General features: G+C 43.3%; 1 protein-coding gene across 1 annotated transcript in view; it reads right to left on the reverse strand.

Annotated features, from left to right (window-relative positions):
• Nucleotides 1-23529, reverse strand: part of aldh1a2 (aldehyde dehydrogenase 1 family, member A2) — a 112634-nt gene that overhangs the window by 10994 nt on the left and 78111 nt on the right. Inside the window, exons 8-11 of the mRNA XM_034190040.1 lie at nucleotides 20644-20746; nucleotides 14431-14615; nucleotides 8301-8465; nucleotides 1675-1832 (exon numbers count right to left, since the gene is read on the reverse strand). Coding sequence (XP_034045931.1) covers nucleotides 1675-1832; nucleotides 8301-8465; nucleotides 14431-14615; nucleotides 20644-20746 — 611 coding nt within the window. The remainder of the gene's footprint in view (nucleotides 1-1674; nucleotides 1833-8300; nucleotides 8466-14430; nucleotides 14616-20643; nucleotides 20747-23529) is intronic.

Below are 23529 nucleotides of genomic sequence, written 5' to 3' on the forward strand. Positions count from 1 at the left end.
ATTTGTTTAATATGCGCTTTGAATGACATATCCTGATCAAAAATGACTCCAAGATTTCTCACAGTATTACTAGAGGTCAGGGTAATGCCATCCAGAGTAAGGATCTGGTTAGACACCATGTTTCTAAGATTTGTGTACAAGTACAATAACTTCAGTTTTATCTGAGTTTAAAAGCAGGAAATTAGAGGTCATCCATGTCTTTATGTCTGTAAGACAATCCTGCAGTTTAGCTAATTGGTGTGTGTCCTCTGGCTTCATGGATAGATAAAGCTGGGTATCATCTGCGTAACAATGAAAATTTAAGCAGTGCCGTTTAATAATACTGCCTAAGGGAAGCATGTATAAAGTGAATAAAATTGGTCCTAGCACAGAACCTTGTGGAACTCCATAATTAACCTTAGTCTGTGAAGAAGATTCCCCATTTACATGAACAAATTGTAATCTATTAGATAAATATGATTCAAACCACCGCAGCGCAGTGCCTTTAATACCTATGGCATAATAATAATAATAATAAAAATAATAATAATAATAATAATAAAGGATTATTAATCAAATTAGGCTAATAATTCATTTATTATATGGCTATTATATACATAAACACGCAAACTTACAGTATCTCCCGAATATGCTGCTGATGTTGTTTGGCTCGTTCGATTTCTTCACCTCCATGAAGAACTTGCTAACAGATGGTCCGGTTGTTAGCTAGTAAGCTTTCAATCCGTGTGTTTTTTCCGATGCTGTTTAGATACTTATGGAGTACGTTCATGGCCGACTTAGTTTTTCTAATTGTGTTTTTAGCTTCCTGGTTTGTAATGAAAATACGCATTGTGGACCGATTCTCATGGTAACCGGTCCAGATATGGGAAAATATCCGACCAGTAATCAGCCAATCAGAGCGTGCAGAGCATCGCAGTCATATAATAATATTGTGTATATGATACCAAGAACCTAAACAATTTATAAATACATTAAGACAGTAAATTAACTTTAAAAATTACATAGTTAACAGGAAATAAAAGGGTTGAGTTCTTCTTCTAAAAATGGTTGATGTCTAAGGTTCTAAAAACATTCTGGACTCACATGCCATTCCAACTCACTATACAAGCTTTGCTTAATTCATTACCACCCTTGGATCCCCACGGGTAATGTGCTAGTTACCAAGAACATCAGATGAGGTAAAAATCATAAGATAAGGTGACTAAAGACACAGCTGGTTATCTGTAATCATTCCCGAAACTGTTCTGAGAAGCTCTTCTTCAGATCGGTATGAGCACTGACTAAGCATCCTCAGCAGAGGATTAACTGGAACAAGGAGTGAAAATGACAAATTATGTCCCATTTACATACAATTCAAATAAAATAAAATAAAAAATAAACAAAATCAAAAAGCAACATTTTATTTATAAATCATAAATTGGGGTGTCCATTTCCACCCTTTAACATTTTTGTCTTGCTGTCTTGTCTTGTCATGCTGTCGTTTGTAATTTTACATCTTTAAGAATGAGCTGAAGAAAGGAATTTTATAAAGGAAGGAAAAACACTCCTTTGTGGTTTGTGCAGTGATAGCAAAGTGGCACAGGTCCAGGTTATGAAATGTCTGATCCTTTCCACGTACAAGAAAGAAAAAGAAAAAAAAAGTGATTGCAGCTTAAAGTATGAGACAGAACTCACCAGACGGTGCCGGCCTGCATGGCTGTGGATATGGTCAGAGCTTTGTTGATGTTGGTGGTGAATACTGCACCAACCAAGCCATATTCTGTGTTGTTGGCCCTTTCTATCACCTCATCGATTGTTTTGAACTTCATGATCTGCTGTACTGGTCCAAAAATCTGCACATGCACAAATAAATAAATAAATAATACACACACACAAAAAAAGAATGGCTTAATGGAACAGTGGTATGGCATTAAAATCAACTTGTTGGTTTGGTTGAGAAGTAATTTGCAAGAATATCTTCTATTCTATCTTCTAGTATATGTCACAGACATGAACGAGCGAAGCGCTTCAGCATCTCACCATGTCATTTAGGTCCTTCAGACTTTTTTCAGTAAATGCTTCTGGAGAGCATTAGCATGGCTAAAGATCTTCAGTTTCTGCAGGGGCCAAGCCCCCCCCCCCAGACGCCCCAACTACAGCCATCTTATCTCCTGCCACTTTAAGCATTTTCTTCACTTGCATTCTCACATGCCTGGAAAAAGATATACTGGGTTTGTGAGGGAGTTCAGAACAGTATTTGATCACCCAAACAGAGACAAGACTGTTTCAACAGCGCTGCTGTCAATGAGACAGGGGCGTCGGAGTGCAGCTGAGTATGCGGTCGACTTCCACATCGCGGCTGCGAGGTCCGGCTGGAATACCGCTGCACTCCGCGCCGTCTTTGTAAACGGACTGTCGTCAGTCCTGAAGGAGCATCTAGTGGCTAAGGATGAGCCGCGGGATTTAGATGGGCTTATTGATCTGATCATACGATTAGACAATCGGCTAGAGGAACGCCGTCGGGAGCGAGACGAAGGATGTGGTCGGGTACGCGTCGTCCCTCTCCCTTCTGGGTCCGAAAAGGTACCGCCCTCCCGACGCTCCACTGCCTCAGCGCTCCGTGTGGCGACAGCTCCCCCTGCTGACGATGCTATGGACACGAGCAGGGCTAAAGTCAGAGCCACTAACAGACAAAGGAGACTGGCCCGTGGAGAGTGCTTCATCTGCGGTTCAAGCGAGCATCAGCAGAGAGACTGCCCCAAACGGTTAAACACCAACGCCCGCTCTTAGAAACTGGGCTAAGGGTGGGTCAAGAAATTCACGTGGCACAAACCCGTCTTTCTGCACGACTCCCAGTTACGATCCTGAGTGGGGATCTAACCCTTCAGGCCCCTGCACTGGTGGACATGGGGTCAGAAGGGAATCTGCTGGACAGCAGATGGGCAAGGGAGGTAGGGCTCCCTCTGGTGGCGCTTCCTTCACCATTAATCACACACAAGACACTACCAAGTAACTCTGGTGGTGTCTGGGAATCATCGGGAGGAGATTGAGTTTTTTGTGACTCCTTCTACCTCCCGCGTGATTTTGGGCTTCCCATGGATGATTAAACACAATCCCCGGATTGATTGGCCGTCTGGGGTTGTGGCTCAGTGGAGTGAAATCTGTCACTGGGAATGTCTAGGATCCTCGGTTCCACCCGGTTTGACCACTAACGAGGAGGTTAAAGTCCCCCCCAATCTTGCGGCAGTGCCTGAGGAGTACCACAATCTCGCTGACGTCTTCAGCAAAGATCTGGCACTCACTCTTCCCCCACACCGTCCGTACGATTGCACCATTGATCTGATCCCGGGCGCTGAGTACTCGTCCAGCCGGCTGTACAACCTCTCACATCCGGAAAGCGAATCAATGGAGACCTACATCCGGGACTCGTTAGCTGCCGGGCTGATCCGGAACTCCACCTCCCCGATGGGTGCAGGTTTCTTTTTTGTGGGCAAGAAAGACGGCAGCCTCCGTCCATGCATTGACTACAGGGGACTGAACGAGATCACGGTTTGCAACCGGTACCCTCTACCCCTGTTAGATTCGGTGTTCACGCCCCTGCATGGAGCCCAAATATTCACAAAACTCGATCTTAGGAATGCGTACCACCTGGTTTGGATCCGGAAGGGAGACGAGTGGAAGACGGCATTTAACACCCCATTAGGTCACTTTGAGTACCTGGTCATGCCGTTCGGCCTCACCAACGCCCCCTCGACGTTTCAGGCTTTGGTAAATGACGTCTTGCGGGACTTCCTGCACCGATTCGTCTTCGTATACCTAGATGATATTCTCATCTTTTCCCCGGATCCTGAGACCCATGTCCAGCATGTACGTCACGTCCTGCAGCGGTTGTTGGAGAACCGGCTGTTTGTGAAGGGCGAGAAGTGCGAGTTCCACCGCACTTCTTTGTCCTTCCTGGGGTTCATAATCTCCTCCAACTCCGTCGCCCCTGGTCTGGCCAAGGTTACGGTAGTGAGAGACTGGCCCCAACCGACAAGCTGCAACAGTTCCTCGGCTTTGCGAATTTCTACAGGAGGTTCATTAAGGGCTACAGTCAGGTAGTTAGCCCCCTGACAGCTCTGACCTCCTCCAAAGTACCATTTACCTGGTCGGATCGGTGCGAGGCCGCGTTTAGGGAGTTGAAACGCCGGTTTTCGACTGCACCAGTTCTGATGCAGCCCGATCCTAGCCGCCAGTTTGTGGTAGAAGTGGATGCCTCGGACTCAGGGATAGGAGCCGTGCTGTCCCAGAGCGGGGAGTCCGATCAGATTCTCCATCCTTGTGCCTATTTTTCTCGCAGGTTGACCCCAGCTGAGCGGAACTATGACGTGGGCAATCGGGAACTCCTCGCAGTGAAAGAGGCTCTTGAGGAGTGGAGACATCTGTTAGAGGGAGCCGCGGTACCATTTACGGTTTTCACGGACCACGAACCTGGAGTATATCAGGACCGCCAAGCGGCTGAACCCCAGGCAAGCCCGCTGGTCATTGTTCTTCGGGCGGTTTGACTTCCGGATCACCTACCGCCCCGGGACCAAGAACCAAAGATCGGATGCCCTGTCCCGGGTTCACGAAGTCGAAGTCAAAACTGAGCTGTCGGATCCGCCGGAATCCATCATTCCTGAGTCCACTATCGTGGCCACCCTCACCTGGGACGTGGAGAAGACCGTCCGGGAGGCCCTGGCACGGAACCCGGACCCAGGTAATGGACCGAAGAACCGCCTCTACATCCCACCAGAGGCCAGAACTGCCGTCCTGGACTTCTGTCACGGGTCCAAACTCTCCTGTCATCCAGGGTTGCGAAGGACCATGGCAGTGGTCCGGCAGCGCTTCTGGTGGGCGTCCATGGAAGCCGACGTCCGGGAATATGTCCAGGCCTGCACCACCTGCGCCAGGGGTAAAGCTGTCCATCAACGGGCACAGGGACTCCTCCAGCCATTGCCTGTGCCCCATCGCCCCTGGTCCCACATCGGCCTGGACTTCGTCACGGGCCTCCCGCCGTCCCAGGACATGACTACCATCCTCACGATAGTGGACCGATTCTCCAAGGCGGCCCACTTCGTGGCCCTCCCAAAGCTCCCTACGGCCCAGGAGACTGCAGACCTCCTGGTCCACCACGTCGTGCGTCTGCATGGGATACCCGTGGACATCGTCTCGGATCGAGGTCCCCAGTTCTCCTCTCAAGTCTGGCGGAGTTTCTGCAGGGAATTGGGGGCCACCGTGAGCCTCTCGTCCGGGTATCACCCGCAGACCAACGGACAGGCAGAACGGGCCAACCAAGAACTGGAGCACACCCTGTGCTGTGTGACGTCCGCGCACCCGACAGCCTGGAGTGAACATCTGGCCTGGATCGAGTACGCGCATAACAGCCAGGTGTCCTTTGCCACTGGCCTCTCCCCGTTTGAGGTGTGTCTGGGGTACCAGCCCCATTGTTTCCTGTGGTGGAGGGGGAGGTCGGTGTGCCCTCGGTCCAGGCCCACCTGCAGAGGTGCCGTCGGCTGTGGCGCACCGCCCGTTCTGCCTTGTTGAAAGCCCGGATGAGGGCCAAAGCTCATGCAGATCGCCGGCGTTCCCCGGCCCCTGCATACCAGCCCGGGCAGGAGGTATGGCTTTCCACGAAAGACGTTCCTCTACAAGTGGACTCCCCAAAACTCAAAGACAGATACATTGGACCGTTTAAGATCCTCAAAGTCATCAGTCCTGCCGCAGTGAAGCTCCAGCTCCCAGCTTCACTGCGGATTCACCCGGTTTTTCATGTCTCCAGAGTGAAACCATATCACACCTCACCCCTCTGTGCTCCCGGACCGGCGCCGCCTCCTGCCCGGATCATCGACGGGGAGCCGGCTTGGACTGTGCGTCGGCTCCTGGACGTCCGCCGGAAGGGCCGGGGTTTCCAGTACTTGGTGGACTGGGAGGGTTATGGACCTGAAGAACACTCCTGGGTGAAGAGGAGCTTCATCCTGGATCCGGCCCTCCTGGCCGATTTCTACCATCGCCATCCCGACAAGCCTGGTCGGGCGCCAGGAGGCGCCCGTTGAGGGGGGGTCCTGTTGTGTGGGCCGCTGAAGAGGAGGTACTGCTGGCCCACTACCAAAGGGCGCCCTGCCTGAAGTGCGGGCTTCAGGCACAAGAGGGCGCTGCCGCCTCACAGGAACAGCCGGGAGTGACAGCTGTCACTCATCAACTATGACAGCTGTCACCAATCACCAGGTCATCACCCACACACACAAAAGCCGGACGACATCTCCACCTCGTCGCCGAGATATCGTCTACCTCTAAGGTAAACTCTCAGCCATTTGACTGTGCCGTACGCACGTAATTCTCTGAGTTTGTTGCAGGAGCGCCTGAGGATCCTACTCGTAGTGGGACGCTGAGTTTGGGGAAACGTGACGGGTGACGGACTTCACTCCGCACGTCACACTAAGTAGCCCTCAGGTTCTGCACTAAGTGTATTACTGTGTTTGAGGTGGAGGTGTTGTTCCCACCTGGAGAGAAAGACTGCAGTTTGCTGACTGTTTACTGGGTGTGTTTTCACACTCATTACATCTGTTCTTCTGCTTCCTGCCAGCAGTACCAGATCCGACAGTCGGAGACGGTGACCACCTGAGGACTCAGGATTTGGCAGCTCCAGTATCCTTCGGGTTCGGTGGCAGTGGAAATCGTGTGCGATCCGGTTCTACTCGGGACGGACATCTCCTATCTTCGAGCCTACCCACACGTCACCTTGTATATTTTGATTGTGATCCAAATTCTGTGTTTGTCTGTATTCTCATTGTGCACGTTTCACAACAGTAAAGTGTTGTATTTTTGGCTCATCTATTGTCCATTCATTTACGCCCCCTGTTGTGGGTCCGTGTCATTACACTTTCCCAACAAAACCTCCTTTACACCACTCCATCAGGAAGCTGTAATTTATATTTTTAATTTGTAGAGATTTGCTATCAGTCTGAGTTTAAGGAAGATCATTTTAGACATTAGAAAATGGCTGTTTACTTATGAATACTAGGGGTCTGTGGTTCAGACAATGTGTTCAAACTCAAAACTGGCTCAACATTTTTCTTCTACTACAGTGGATTAGAACATTTTTGTGGAATACAGCACCAACTACAGGATGGACCTAGCAGTCAGTATATGCCACTGATTTCAAAATGGCTCTTTTCAACCAGACTTGTGGTGCGTGACATGTCAATTATCTGGGTGGCACCTGGGGTGTCCAATCAGATTTCATGGAAGTCCAGTTCAACCCAGCTACACCCATGCCAGGAAGTGTTCAACATTTGACATTTCCTGTTTCACTGTGGACTCAAAATTTGGGACTTCTTGTTTCAGTGTGAACGTGCCACTGTATTCCTGCGAGATTCCATGAGATCTTGTATTTCAATCCAGGAAGTGTTGATCCAGGAAGTGTTTGACATTTCCTGTTTCACTGTGGACTCAAAATTGGGCACTTCCTGTTTGGGACTCAGTGTATCATGAGCGAGCTTCGCGCCGCTGCATGTCGCTTCGCTCGTATTAAATTAGTTACAGATTTACATAAATCTGTAACTGTAAATGTTTCCTGATGATGCATTCACTTACAACAGTGAAGAACAGAAAACAAAGTTTTACATTCAGCAGTACTGTAATCATAAGCACAGAAGAAAAACAACAACAAGTTTTCATCACTGATTGATAATATGAATTTGCTTTTTCTTTAAACTTTTCTTTTCTTTTCTTTCTTTTTTTTAATGCGTCAAAGTTGTTGGATAATTACTGATGAAAGCAACACCAGGAAACATTTTCAGATCACAGCATACTTTTAATTGCACTTAATTGCTAAAATTATGAGAAAACCCCAAATAGAAGACTTGTTTGCTGTGATGGTTTTTGTCCCCAAGAAGATTTCAATAAATTTATTTTGACAGAGTAAGAGGAGTAAATGAAATACTGGTGCTCCACAAAGGTGGGGCAAAAATAAATAAATAAATAATATCCTACTGTAAGTATAAAAAAAAAATTCAAGATTCTCGATGTTCAAATTTCGAAAACTGTACCCTTTAAGCTCAGTCACATTTAGTATAAATGAACTGTACGAGCTGATGAACTTATTTAACACATTAATAGAGTTGATTTAACATCATTCAGAAGAGCAGAGTGTATTTACTGTGTGTGGCTCTTTAAGGGACTCAGTTCAGTGACATTCATCTAGACTCTGTAATTTTATCTCTTATCAAAGTCTTCTTCAGGGGGGATTTGTAGCTTTTCACACAGGTACACATGAACACAGGTATCTGGGATCTTAATACCTCCTCCCGGGCAATGCGCATGTCATCAGTCACATTAGAGAAAACAGTCGGCTCAATGAAGAATCCTTTCAACCCCAGCGCTTTGCCACCACATTCCAGCTTGGCTCCCTCACTGATGCCGCTCTGGATAAACTCCAGCACCCGATTCTGCTGCTCCCGACTGATCTGTGAGGAACAAACAGGACATGACATAAACAAGAGTGAGAGATGTAAAAAAAAAAGAAAGAATGCAAAAAGAACACAACAACAGCAAAAAAAAACCTTCCCACTTTAATGTAATACTAATTTTACTCATGCAATACATGGCACAAATGCTGGAATCATATTTTTGCCTGTGCTCCAGTAAGTAAGTCCTTTCAGCTTCTCACTTGCCCCCCCCCCACGTCAATTTGTAAGTTCAAATGGCACAAGTTTTACACCGGATGCCCTTCACTGACACAACTCCACATTACAGTAAATGAAGATGAAGAATGGGCAGGGGTGGGGTTTAAACCTGGAACCTTCCGCACTGGAAACAAGCACAAAACCGCTCGATCATCACCCCCGCCTGGACAAAAAATGTTGATGAGTTGGTGAATTAGTCCATCCCAGACAACTTGTGTAGACAGTAGCTCAAAAATAATAAATGCTATCATCTTGTAAGTAACCTTATTAAAAAGAGCACATAATGAGGATAAACTGATTAGTTTGCAGTGAACCCTAATCAGTTCGGACAATCCAAAAAGCAACCTGTTTTTTTTCTTTGTGATATCCCATAGACCTGTCTGCCACCTGCTAGATGTGTGTCACTTCACTCTGTCTTTTCTGTTTCTGTTCACACACCAGGTAGTCGAACTGTGCATGAAGTGTGCATGAAGCTGGAATCGTATGCAATACGTGTAAAATCGTAGCTGCCTCTAACGCCTCATACACCTGTTGCTACAACTATTTGCGCACACCAGCAGCTGAAAGACAGTGTGCGCTGTGAGAGCCCTTCAAACCCTCTTGCGGCAGGTGTCGGCCAAATTCCAGGTGACACGCACGAACATCTAACACCGCTCGTTTGGCACTTAGAAAATGTGTGCCATTCGCGATCTGAATGTCACGTGACCCAAGTGAGCTCTGTTTCACATGACGCGGTGTCTGTCCTGTCACGCACCGTCCACAAGACACGGGTGTCGGGCAGGACACGCGCTCGGGGCCGGCTGGACACGCCGCCAGCAGATGTGGACATGATAAGAGCGTCCTGCTTCTCATTCATGTCATTTCATGACTGTACGTCTGTGACCATGGGTCATCTACAGAGGAACAGATGGGTCATACTTGTATTGCCCGTTTGATAAGAGGGATTCAATGAAATGCAGTGTTTTTATATGGTGTGTGGTTTTATTTTATTTTTTTAAATACATCCATGTCCTTCTTGATATCAGGCATTTTCCCGCACCTTTCACAGGACAGCGATGGTAGCTCAGTGGCAATCAGAGCATTTTGACGCGATGTTTTCATGGTTCGATCATATGAGCTGTTCCGCAGTGAGTCGCCCTGAGTTGTACTTATTTGTACTATATGTGAAGGGGCCCTTATCTGGGTCATAACTCCTGCTGAACCTGAGAGCCGAGAAATAGGCTTCATCCAAATATTCATACTAGCTTAATGTTTACTAGGCAAAAAACAGTACATCACAATCCATAGGGTGTATGAATACACAGTAAGCATTAATTAGTAGTACTACTACTTCCTTGGTGTGTAAACAGACTACACCGTGCCATCCCATGAGACAGCTGGAGCCGGTCTTGCAGACCAAATGGTCTCTCCTAAAAATCAGTCAACCCTGCCTTCACTGCGCATGCGTCATTAGCCGCGATTCATGGATTATCACCTCATTTCTGCATAAAACTGCACTCCAGTCATCATCTATCTCAGCAACAGATATCTGAAGTGTTTGTACAACAATCATTTCCACATAAATTCAGCATTATTTTATCATAAAAGACAAAGGATGTGATCAGAGCACTGCGGCTACACAAACTGTTAGCTGATGCGTTCACTGCGTGTCGGTCATTTCAAAGAGTCAACAAGTATTGCCACGTTTCTGCTTAAAACTGACTTTAGAATGATGTAAGAGGTTTTACCTTGTCTTCTAATGGTTAATAATCCCATTAATCCATTTGATCGCTTTGGGTGAAGAGACTCTGTTTCAGACAAGCTGCTGAGCTCCAAAATGACACATGTGCAGTGGAGTCATCTGAGGCATCTGGCATTTTTTTTTCCTGAGTGTCAACATATTGTTTCAATTGCTCTAAATGATAACGGAGGGATTGAGGCCACATGCAGATGCCTACAGGAAAAAAATAACAACAACAAAAAAACAAACAAATATGCTGCACTGCGCTGAGTGTCTTTTTTTCAGAGTGGACCACTTTTTTGTGCGGCACTTTTAAGTTGAAAATCCTTGAACTTTTCATAAAGATGCTGTGATATCACTGCACTCTATTTTGGGCAACTGAGAGGATAGGTTTATTTTTGCTGCTTTGTCTCTCAAAATCGATCACAATAAGGAACCACAGTCTCGTTTGAACCCCTGCGTGATATGGCGGGATTTCACCACTTCTGGGACAGCCTGCACAGAGACAGCACCGCTTCTAACGGAAAGATGGTGTACTGTTTTGTTTTCAGCTGCAATCACCAAAACAACTGGGAAAAGTATAGATTTTTTCGACTCTGGGTGGAGAAGAGTAGACGAGGCAAATGGGAGAGGTTGTGTTGGTAAGTTTTAGCCTTGACAGAGTAGCTGCGTTCTCTCGCCCGCACAACGGGTTCAACATGTTTGAGCGCCAGATCATAAACAAACCGCAACACGTCATTTTCCACCACATCTTCACTTTTTTTTTTCCACTTTTCACTTTTTCTTTGCACTTTTTCTTTGCACTTTGTTTACTGTGTAATTTGCCCAAAAACTCAGCAAACGTCCCATGTTTCTGATGGGGACAGATGAGGGCTGTTCCCGGATGTAAGATTATGTATGGTCTTTCATTTTACCCCTTTAGCACGCACCCTCAAATGAGACTCTGGTTCTCTATAACAACAAAAATAATAGAGAAGCTTGAATCTTCGACTGGACTGGGTTGCTTGACGCGAGGACGTTTCGCTTCAAATCGCAGAAGCTTCCTCAGCTAAAATTCTTGCTCTGGTAGTCTGACTTCTGTCTTGACTCAGGTAGACCCCCTCCCCGGTTAAGGCTGGGTTTCAACTGTTTCACATAGAATGCTTCTTTGACACCTCTCTCAAACCATTTCTTCTCTCTGGCTAAGATTTTAACTTCCTTGTCCTCAAACGTGTGGTTAGTGTCTTTCAGGTGGAGATGAACTGCAGACTGAGGTCCATTTGTACCCTCTCTGCGGTGCTGGTATAGCCTTTTGTGTAAAAGTTGCTTAGTCTCACCTATGTAGTGTTCATTACAGTTTTCCTGACATCTGATATAATACACTACATTGCTCTGTTTGTAACTAGGGATCCTATCCTTAGGGTGAACTAATTTCTGTCTCAAGGTGTTAACTGGTTTAAACTGGGATTTTGTGCTGTCTGAAGATCCTCTGTAGTTTTTCCCCTACTCCTGCTAAATAAGGGAGAGACACTCTTGTCTCCGTCTCCTGTCTATCTGGTCTCTTTGTTTTCTGGGACTTCTGCACTTTGTCCAGGGACCATCGTGGGTACCCACATACTGTGAGGGCTTTCCGTACAAGTTGTTGTTCTTTAGCCCTTCCCTCTGCAGTTGTGGGCACCTGTAGGGCTCTGTGTTGAAGAGTCCTGATCACCCGAGCTTGTGTTCAAGGGGGTGGTTCGGGGTGATCAGGACTCTATGGCTGATGCTGAGACCCTGAATCATGCATTTGTTTCTTCTAGATTGGACTACTGCAATGGTTTATTTTTCTTCCTGTCCCAGTGAGATCAGATTTAAAGGTTTTGCTACTAGCCTGTAAAACTGTTCACGGACTGACACCTCCCTACTTAGCTGACCTAATTAAACCCTACATACCGGCCCGGGCTTTGCATTCTCAGGGTGCGGGACTACTTTGTGTCCATAGGGGGAATAAAAAGTATGCGGGTCACAGAGCTTTCTCTTATCATGCTCCTGTTCTGTGGAATGATCTCCCTGCATCAATAAAAAAGTCAGATTATGTAGAGACTTTCAAGTCCAGATTTAAGATGCATTTATTTTCCCTTTCGTATGGCTAACATACTGGCATAACATGTACTATGCTTTTACTCTTTTAATTTAATTTTATTAGGAAAAGGAGCAGACTTTATCTAAAGTCGACTTTATCTAAAATCTGGGTCTTTTAGTAAAGCTTAGGGCTAGTGGCCGATCACCTGAGTATTTCTTCTGTTTTTCGTGTTGCTTAATGCTGACAATTTTTCTGATTTGTTGTCTTTCTGATGCCTGATTCTGTTTTTTTCTCTCTGTTTGAGGTGCAGCTCATCCAGAGATGGGTTGTGGTGTCTACATCTGCAACCCTCCTGTTCTGTGCACCGGCAACATTTCCTGTATATTTCCTGTATATTCGTTTTGCACATTGTTTTGTCAATTGTGTCGGTAGCATGGCCCAGGCACAGGGTCACCTCTTTGAGTTTGGTCTGCTTGAAGTTTCTTCCTCAAATAATTAGAGGGAGTTTTTCCTTACCACTGTTGCCTGTGTGCTTACTCTTGTGGTTGGTAAGGTTAGACTTTACTTGTGTGAAGCACCTTGAGGCAACTTTGTTGTGATTTGACGCTATATAAATGAAAATAAATTGAAACTGAAAAATTTACCCACTGGAAATGCTGAAAGCATTAAGCTTTTTTGCTGAAAGCAAAATGAAACATTTTTTGGTTGTGCTCTCAGGACTTTTACATTAGAAAAAAGTGCAATTTGGACATGGGGCACAAGATAGTGGCCCCATAGTAAGTCCAAATTGTGTCCTGTGTACTCGCCTGATTCCAGTATGTACTACAATAATGTTTAGGTAGCATGTATTAACCAGTTTTAGTACATACTAAGTCTCTGGATGCAGAGATAGGCTTTTGCATGGTTACCATGGTAACCAATGAAAACATTGTGTGAAATAGGCTTTTGAAAAAAAAAGCAGTGTCAGTTCAATAAAAACATAACAGAGTAGAACAAGTGATGGCTAATTTGACATCTCACGAGAAGAGACAATATTAATTGTTGTTATTGCTTTTATTTTACAAAATAAAACATGGATATTGCCAGCCTCTGTGCATCCAGGGCTTTCATGTATCCCATAATCCCTTGCATGCCAGAGAGTCGCTGCAGTCAAGCAACATAGAGAATCAACATGATGACAATTGTAAATGAATATTATACTACAAAAATGTATTTTTATGCTTTTCGTCACATTAATAAGAGACTGCTGCATGATATGCTGAAAACTTGCTAAAACAATTATAACAAATAATCCGTGTCTGCTACATTTAATCTGAGTGTAATTTAATAAACGCAAACCGAATTTCAGACATATTATATATATTAGTCTGGAACAAAGAGGACAAACAGTGTTGTAAAGAACAATAATCAAGACGTTAAAGAGCAAACTTCACTTCCCTCCAGAACGACATGATCAGGAAGCGAGCGTAGCTCACAGCAGCTCCCATTGAAAATAACGGAGAGACAGCCTGTGATTCTCGCATGTTTACATAAAACAAACGCAATAACAACGTCTATAAACCCAGAGAATATATTCATGAGAGTTTTAGGCACAGTATAAAAATAGTTTTATGTTGCGATGTTCATGGTGTTGTCCGTGTGCGGCGGCTAAAGTGCAGCGTGATCAGAGCGTCTCAATGCAGTTCTCAATGTTACTGAGATCTCGCAGCGCGGCGACCTCTCCGAGGTTTTGCGGGATTCGAAACCTGAAAAGGGTGGATGGTGTCATCATCCCAACAACTTACTGTCGATCAACCACAGCTATTGTCCGTGGTTGATGGAAAATATAAAATGGCTTTGTAACAGTACATCTGCAACAGTTTCAGGTAGAAATTCCATGGAGCAGTTTTTCGCAAACCTGGCACAGTGCACCAACTGGTGATAAAGCTATAGACAGATAAAGATAATTACCAATAGATAGATAGCTGTGTTATGTGCACGCTCACCTGTGGGCCCTGCTCAGTCGTGGGATCAAAGGGGCTGCCCACGATCCTTCTCTTCGCCCTCTCCACACTCCTCCGGACAAACTCATCATATATGGGCTCTTCAACATAGATGCGAGAACCGGCTGTGCAGCACTGGCCGGCGTTGAAAAACACGCCCTGATGGGCCTCTTCTATGGCCATGTCCACTGGAAACAAAGACATTTTCATTTCAAAGTACTTCATCTTTAAAAAAAAACAAAAAACAAACAAAAACAAAAAACCCAAAAAACAAAACAAAACAAAACAAGAAAACAAAAAGCTGCGTGATTAAGCATTTTAAAGTAAAGCTGAACTGTAGAATTTTGTGTTGGTACATTTTTTCCGTCTTACACCACACTGATGTCACACAGTATTATTCAGTTACATAGTGTTAACCGTCTTAAACTCACACGAGTGAGTGGGAAACGACAAGAAGAAATGTCTACATGTAAACACCTACTGTGTTATTTTAACACAAACGCCCTGTTCAGACTGGGGTTTGCAGTCTGAATGGGGTTAAAGTGTCAAGATGTGCCCACACTAAAAAGTAATATTTTTACCCCTTTGAACGTGTTACATTTTTTACCTTGGTAGTGTCATCTAGCGAACACTATCACCTTGAGAAAAAGTAGCTTTTAAACAATAGGTTTACGCAGAGGCTACAGTTATACCTGTTAGCATTACTTTTTAAGTGTAGCATAAAATTTTCTGACACTAGTGTGGCGTACTATTAACACTACTCAATGTTAGCCAACAGAAATTTTTCAACACACAGTTGAAATAACTCTAGCTGAGTTCCAAAAGTCTTCATTTAACACTAAAAAGAGTGGACACATTTAGACACTATTCTAGTGTTAACACTGTCAGTGTGAATTTAACACTACGGAATTTTCTGTGTACCAATGCCAAAACCACTCCTCCAAAGCACGACTAAAGATTGCCTGAATACCGCTAGAGGATGAGACAAAGAGAGAGGAACTGCAATTACCTGATACCTTATTCACATAACTGCCCTAAATCAACTCCAGTCCCTTTTATGTGAAGTGAGAATAAGCCAGTCAGGTGGCAGACGTTGTTATGTTAGGTTGCACAGTGAATAGAATTTGTAGGCAGATCCTCCGGGCTCAACATGAGAGGGAGCGAGACAGAGTAGAGGTGGTCAGGTGAGATAGTGAATGAAGAGAGGGAGCAGCGTTCTCGACAACAAAGCAGTGAATCAGAGAAATAAAGCATTATTCTCTGATTGTTTCAGGGCAGTGACATTGTTTGTGTATGTGGCTCCACCCTGTGTTTGGTCAAACAGACCTAGACCTGCATACATAGCCTAACGGAAGACTCCAGTCAAGCACAATGAGTGCATGGGACTTAATACTAATGAAAGGAATCAGAGGGGTGATGCACATCCTGCACAAAAGAGTATGACAGTCAGTTTGAGGTATAAGAGGAGTGGCAGTAGCAAAACCTAAAAGGGCAGACAGTTGTAATCTAGCCGAAATGGCTGAAGATATCCAGGAAATGTGTGTTTCAAACAATAATGAAGACTTTTCATGATGTTTTAATATCACATATACCATATCATGAAAAATGACTAGCTGATCAATGTAAGCTTTGGTTCACCTCTCTAGCTCTATTGTTTGTGGTGATATTGTGGAAAATTGGTTTTCATACAATTATGACATAATTTCATGACATTTTTGTGATGTTATCATAATGTCAATCATACATTTAATAGAAATGATTTACTGATTGATGTGGACCTTTAGATCATCTCTCATGCCTTATTGGTTGTGGAGGTATCCTGAACAATGTGCTTGTTGGGACTATATTTTGATAACCAATTTGTGATCCACATGTTGATTTGGCTTTGCTAAACACAGCTCCAGCTGTACAAAGAGAATGGGACATGGCGACATGAACCAGGGATATTCTGTTTAGGAGGCAAGTGCACTAATGTTGTCCACCTCCTTGCACAGTGTAATAGTCTGATATAGTCTACTGTAATGATATAGTGTACTGTAATGTTTTTTCCAGCAATATTCTGTTGTATGTTACAGGAAGTTGCCAATAGTTTACTGTAAATTAAAACTGATTTTTTTTTTTTTACAGTGTCTGTCTAATAAATGGACTGCATTTATATAGCTTTTCCATCTGCATCAGACGCTCAAAGTGCTTTACAACTATGCCTCACATTCACCCTGGTGTCAGGGTGCTGCCATACAAGGCTCTCACTACACACCGGAAGCAATAGGGGATTCAAGGCCTTGCCCAAGGGCCCTTAGTGATTTTCCAGTCAGGCGGGGATTTGAACCCATGATCTTCTGGACTCAAACCCAACACCTTAACCACTAGACCATCACCTCCCCTAAATAATAAAAATGATAATAAAAATGACCATCATCTACAAACATACAACATGAGTGGACAGTGTTAGTGGTTTAAAAAAAAATCCCCCTAAATGTATAGGAGCGATACTGTGCAAATCTGATACCTGACAGACAGGACACCACTGTGGCATGCGAAGGGTTAATGCACCTCCATGATTTATTAGTTGAGGCAGAAGTGCCCAATTGAGTCATGATCCATTCCCATGATTTACAGGCCTTAGTGAGACCCTCTAATGGTTGCTGAAAGCATTTGAAAGTTTGGAGAGCCACTTAAACTTTATATGAAGTTCATCCAGCTGCTCTTTTTGGTGTCACGACAAAGCTTTCGACCACATTGGGATCACCAGTCCATGTGTGCATCTGTCCTCGCTGCCAAATCAAAACACACCATCTTTTAATGTTACGTTGAGTAGCAGCTGGTTAATTTTGTTTTTTTATTGCGGGGGGGGGATACCTACACAATACAATTAAACACAAACTACTGTGTTGCCCGGGTAAAGGTAGCTGACATTTTTTAAGGGTGGTAATAAACAACCCAGCCTCACAGCAAGTCGTGATTCAGCAGCACGAAATATACATTAATCTATTGGTTTGTGATATTGTGACGAAAAGCACTTCATTTTCGTCACGGCAGCACAAATTAATTCTCATTCATTCCGTGATGGCTGCACAAAATTAAAAGTGTAGCGGGGGGGGGGGGGGTGTGGTTATGGTTAGGGTTGGGGGAAGGAGTAGGGTTAGTAATAGTGAGTTAAAAAAAACCCGTCACGAAAATTTGACTCATTTCATGATGTGAGCATGAAAAGAAAACGTGAGACTGGGCTGTATTCTGCAAAGTTTCTATAATGGGTTGGAATGGGGTGTGAGTCCAGAATGTTTAGAACCTTAGACCTCAACAGTTTTTCGAGGAAGAACTCATCCCATTTATTTCCTGTTAATTATGTTATTTTTTAAATGTTAATTTACTGTCCTAATTTATTTACAAATTGTTTAGGTTCTTGTTCAATTTCAATTTCTTTTCATTTATATAGCGCCAAATCACAACAGAGTTGCCTCAAAGCGCTTCACACAGGTAAAGTCTAACCTTACCAACCCCCAGAGCAACAGTGGCAAGGAAAAACTCCCTCTGAGGAAGAAACCTCAAGCAGACCAGACTCAAAGGGGTGACCCTCTGCTTGGGCCATGCTACAAACATAAATTACAGAACAATTCACAGAACAATTCACAGAACAATTCACGGACGAATATACGAGGTCTCTTAGATAATAAACCGACCCTTTTATTATTTTTTTAACTATATGGATTTGAATGACATGCGATTACACCAATCATGCTTGAACCCTCGTGCGCATGCGTGAGTTTTTTCACGCGTGTCGGTGACGTCATTTCCCTGTGGGCAGGCCTTGAGTGAGATGTGGTCCCACCCTCTCGGCTGAATTCCTTTGTTTTACACGCTGCTCGAGACGGCGCGCGTTGCTTTATCAAAATTTTTTCTGGACCTGTGAGGAATATCCGAGTGGACACTATTTGAGAAATTAAGATGGTTTTCTGTGAAAAGTTTAATGGCTGATGAGAGATTATGGGGTGTTTCTGTCGGTGTAAGGACTTCCCACGGAGCGGGACGTCCTGCAGCGCTTCCAGGCGCTGTCGTCGGCCTGTTTCGATCTTAAAACATCCTAATTTAAGGCTTAATTCACCCAGGACATGTGGAGAGAACAGAGAAAGATTCGAGAGGCCGGCATGAGAATTTATGCGACATTCCACTGTTTAAGGAACACTTTTTTTAATGAAAGACGTACGCGCAAATTCGCCGAGTCGTTTTCCGTGATGACTCGGCAAATCTGTGTGCGCCGCGACAGGAAAAACACCTCCGTGTTGAAAACCATTTGTAGAATTCAGGCGGCTTTTAATGGCTTTCAACAAGTGAGTAACTGAGAAATTGTTTAACAGCTTGGGCATGTTCCAACTTGCCCGTTAAGATTTCCAACGGAGGTGTTTTTCCTGCCGTGACCCCCCGCGGTCGGGTCCAGCCCGACATGCGACTCTGCCCGCATGTTCTTTCATTACAAAATGACCGTTAACAATGGAATGTCCGAATAAACTCCTCATGCCGACTTCTTCTGAAAGTTCTCTGTTCTCTGACGACTTACTGCATCAACAGAGCCTGAAATGTGGAAGTTTTCAACTTGAAACGGCGAGACGCTGCCGCCTCGAAGCGCAGATCGCCGTCAGGCGCCGTGGACCGTCCTTAAAGCGACACTACCAGACCAAAATCTCTCATCAGCCGTTAAAATTTTTACCGAAAACCAGCTGAATTTATTGAACGGTGTCCACTCAGTTGTGCCTTACAGTTTTGAAAAAATTTTTATCAAACAAAGCAACAGTCTCTGAGCCATTCCTAAACAATGAAAAAAATCGACGAGCGGGTGGACGACTCCTCACTCAAAGCCTGCCCACAGGCGAATGACGTAACCGACAGGCGTGAAAAAACTCTTGCATGCCCACGAGGGCTCAAGCATGTCTGATGTAATCACACGTGATTCAAATCCATATGGTTTTTGAAAAAATAATAAGGTCGGATACTTTTCTAATAGACCTCGTAAAAGAAATGCTGTTGGCGCACAGGACAGGAGGGTCGCCAACATGAATACAACTCCCATCTCTGGATGGAGCTGCACCTTAAACAGAGAAAAAAACAGAATCAGGCATCAGAAAGACAAAAATACTGTATAATTTGCCAGCATTAAACAACAAGAAAAACAGAGAAATACTAAGGTGATCGCCGGCTTTGTTATTATATACACACTATTATTATTATTGTTGTTATTATTATTATTATTATTATTACTACTACTATTATTATTATCAGTATTATTATTATTTTATTATTATTTCTATTTTGTCCTTTGATTTTTAAATGTACCACAATGGAAATAAGTTTTTTCACTTTCTTGTATCATCCATGTATTTTTAATGTATTTACAATTATATTACGTACTTACATGAACTTACTAAATAAAATCACGCACACACCCACGCACGCATACACAAACACAGAGGCCACTTGGCAATATATAATATATAGATGGTGGGATACCAGTTTCGCTTAGTTGGCAATTAAAAAAATTTAAAAAATATACAAAAAATATCAGCAGATTAATAAATAATGTGTACAGATCTAAGGTGCAGTATGTATCATTAGATTACAGAGTAGTTCAGAAATGTATTTGGACAGTGACAAAACGTACAGCTGTACTGCACACCACCACAATCCAGATAAAATGAAAGAATCTAGATGTACTTAATAGTGTAGACCAGGGGTGGGCAACTTGTTCCAGAAAGGGCCAAGAGGGTGCAGGTTTTCTTTGCACTGATTAATTTCACTGATTAATATCTGTGATATTAATCAGTGAAAATCACCTGGTCGGGATGGACACATGGACATTTTCAATTTAGTGAATATGTTTTGGACTTTATTTATATCAGTCATTAAGAAATGCAACAGTGTGGTACTGTATAGTATGAGTAGATCTGTGTGGCGAAGTTCGTTCTCAAAAACTGAGTGACTGTGCAAAAAGCAGGCTAGTGAGGGAAACCACCAAGACAACTTCATTTAAAGCCAAGACTCTTGATGATAAGCTCATTTCAACACCATTGTGGTGATGTACAAAAGAAAAATTACAAAAATGGTGCCACTCTCCAAATACTTACTGACCTGATTGTATTTCCTTAGCGCCAAAGTTTAATGAGCAAAAGCACTACAAATTTGCAAGTCAGTTAAAGTGTAGCAGTACGTCACATGAAAACTTACAGTCAGCATCTGCAAATATGATGTTGGGATTCTTCCCTCCCAGCTCCAGTGTCACTCTCTTTAGGTTACTCTTCCCAGCCGCTTCTTGGATCAGCTTTCCAACCTAGCAAGGAAACAGATCAGGGGATTACTTGCACACATTTGGGCCCGTGGCCAGATCAATAAATCAGGCGGAAACGAGCTTTAAAAGTTGGTTAGCTAGAAAATGGGAAAAGACCAATGGGTTAGCAGAAACACACCAAATTACATCTATTACACTATGTAACAAATTTTTATTTTTGTTTTGTTCCTGGGTACACAGTGTGTTTTCCTAACCTGTTATGCCTTAAATAAATAGAAAATAGCTGTTATTCCACAGAAACTTTGCTTCTGTGATCAGGACAATGATATTTTGAAATTTGTCTGTTTTCAAGAATATTCTCGATTCGCCTTCACTACTACTGAGTAGTCTACTAGAATACTCTTTAACTGCTAGAACTGTCCAGAATTTTCTAGACGTTTCCAGAATTATCTAGAAATTTCAAGAAACGTTTAGAACTTTCTAGAACGTTAAAAAAAATAAAATCAAAGTTTGTGCTGAATGTAGTCATTTTTCCATAGACTTTAGACACAAGCAGTTGAAATATAACACTTAGAAGCCAGGAACAAAAATTGTGTTACATAGTGTTATAGGTTACAGAAACAGGAAAATAAAGCCATGTTTTGACTAAAAACATCACCCAATATCGAAAAAAGGTCAGGAAGGATCAACCACTAGGTGTGTGTGTGTGTGTGTGTGTGTGTGTGTGCGTGCATACTGGCAGGGAGGGGCCGTTTGCACTGAGACAGTGTCTCTGGGGGTTTCAGTTCAGCTTCTCTTATTCTGCCTCTTTTTATTTCCTTCACATGAACAATGATGTCATGTAGAACTAATAAAGTCTAACAGTTAAAAAAAAGATTAAACTTTTTCCTTGCACTGTCATCGCAGGTCTGGGAACTACTTTTTGCGCAGGAATTCATCAACCACGGCGGCCGCTGGCACGTACTAACACCGAATATACGAGTACAGAAACTGTATAGTTGTTCAGCCAAAATGAGAGTGTTCACTTTTAACTTGCCATAAGCTAGTGGTGCACGTGAGAGTATGGAATGTCTTATCTGCCGGCCTCACTCTCATCATTGTGTTGCACATACCAAAGGATACTCTAGTAGCTTAATTTAGGCAGCTACCTAGCTTGTTTGACATACTTTCTTACCTTCAGAGAACTTAGCTCTATGGATGAATGCTGATATTATCTAGTTTCTAACGTTGTCTTAAGGTACAGTTTAATTAACTCACTTCAAATCACTAATGCTAACATTTACCTGACCTAACATTAGCTAGAGCTGTGTTTCATTGAACCTGGAACTTGGAGAAAAAAAAAAAACAAGCTCTGACTTGGAAAGTGCAATGGAACAGCCATTCAAGTTGGAATTCTAAGTCAAAAACTTGGACAAGGTCCAGGTAGACAGAGTTTGTCAGTCTGATGCACAGTAATATGGTGTTGCACAGAGTGAGTGATTAGCAAAATTACCTTTGTGCCATTTTTTTTGCTTGTATCTGTGTTGTATTTCAAGTGTTTGATTGTGGGTTTTACACTGTAAATTTATGTGACGGGCACTGACTTTAATTTTGGAAGTCAGAATTACAGACTCAAATTTATGGACTTCAAGCTTGCAATGGGATGCAGTATAACTAATGTTAGGTAAGGACCATAGACAGGAAAATGGGTTAGAGCTGGAATAATCACTGGCTGAACCACCCAATAATAAGTGGCTCAAGCCGCCATCTTGGTAAAGGTAGTGAAAGAAGTTATGCAATCTTTAGCCAAGATGTGCATTTTGCTTATTCACACTCTGTTCAGAGCTGTAGTTTATGCTTACATTTGTTTTTGCTGGATGCCTTTTTCACATTATTGTGATGTTGATGCTAAAACAAAAATAATTAAAGAAATAGTAAGTCCCTTTGGCTGCTCCCTTGTTTGCACTCAGGGTCGCCACAGCAAATCCAAGGTGGATCTGCATGTTGAATTGGCACAGGTTTTACACCAGATGCCCTTCCTGACACAACTCCACATTACATGGAGAAATGTGGCAGGGGTGGGATTTGAACCCGGAGCCTTCTGAACTGAAACCAAGCGCATTACCCACTTGGCCACAATCCCTGCAATTAAATAAAGAAATAAAATCACTATAATAAAAACATTTGAAGTTTAACCTATGTTTGCATTGTACAAAAGGTTTTTTAAGACAGCTGGAATTTCTCTGTGTGTTACTCGGGATATGGTGTGTGTGTTTTGTGGGTTAGGCTTATCTTCACATATTGAAACGTAGTTACGTTTCATTCTATCAACAGTGTACAGACAATATATCCCACATACAAAAGCATTTACTGTCGCAATTTGAGGTATATGATAAAAATACTGAATGAGTACATTTTAAGGAGCAACGATTTGCAGATTGTACAAAAGAAGAAGAATGCACTTGGAGAAGTGTGAGCACGTCTTAATGGGAGTTGGACTGTGGTTAGCAGATAACAATGTTATAAACCTTATTGCAGGTGTGTGTGTGTGTATTTTCTCTGAGTTTGATATTTGCCCTTTGCACCTCTCCGGCCCTTCTCTGGTACAGTTAACTCAAACACCATAAAAGGATTTATAAGTATTCAGGAGAAGTATAGACATACACATGCAGTGAAACACAATTAAAGGTTACAGACTCACAGAAACAGAATGTAAAGCATCTTAACCCCTTAACGCCTGTTGTCGCATATATGCTACAATATTTGACTCAAATATGCAACATACCAAATTGACCAGTATGCCTGTTGTCACAAATTTGCAACATACCATTATTATTATTATAACA

This window comes from Thalassophryne amazonica, chromosome 2, assembly GCF_902500255.1.
Source record: "Thalassophryne amazonica chromosome 2, fThaAma1.1, whole genome shotgun sequence".
Taxonomy (NCBI): Eukaryota; Metazoa; Chordata; class Actinopteri; order Batrachoidiformes; family Batrachoididae; genus Thalassophryne; species Thalassophryne amazonica.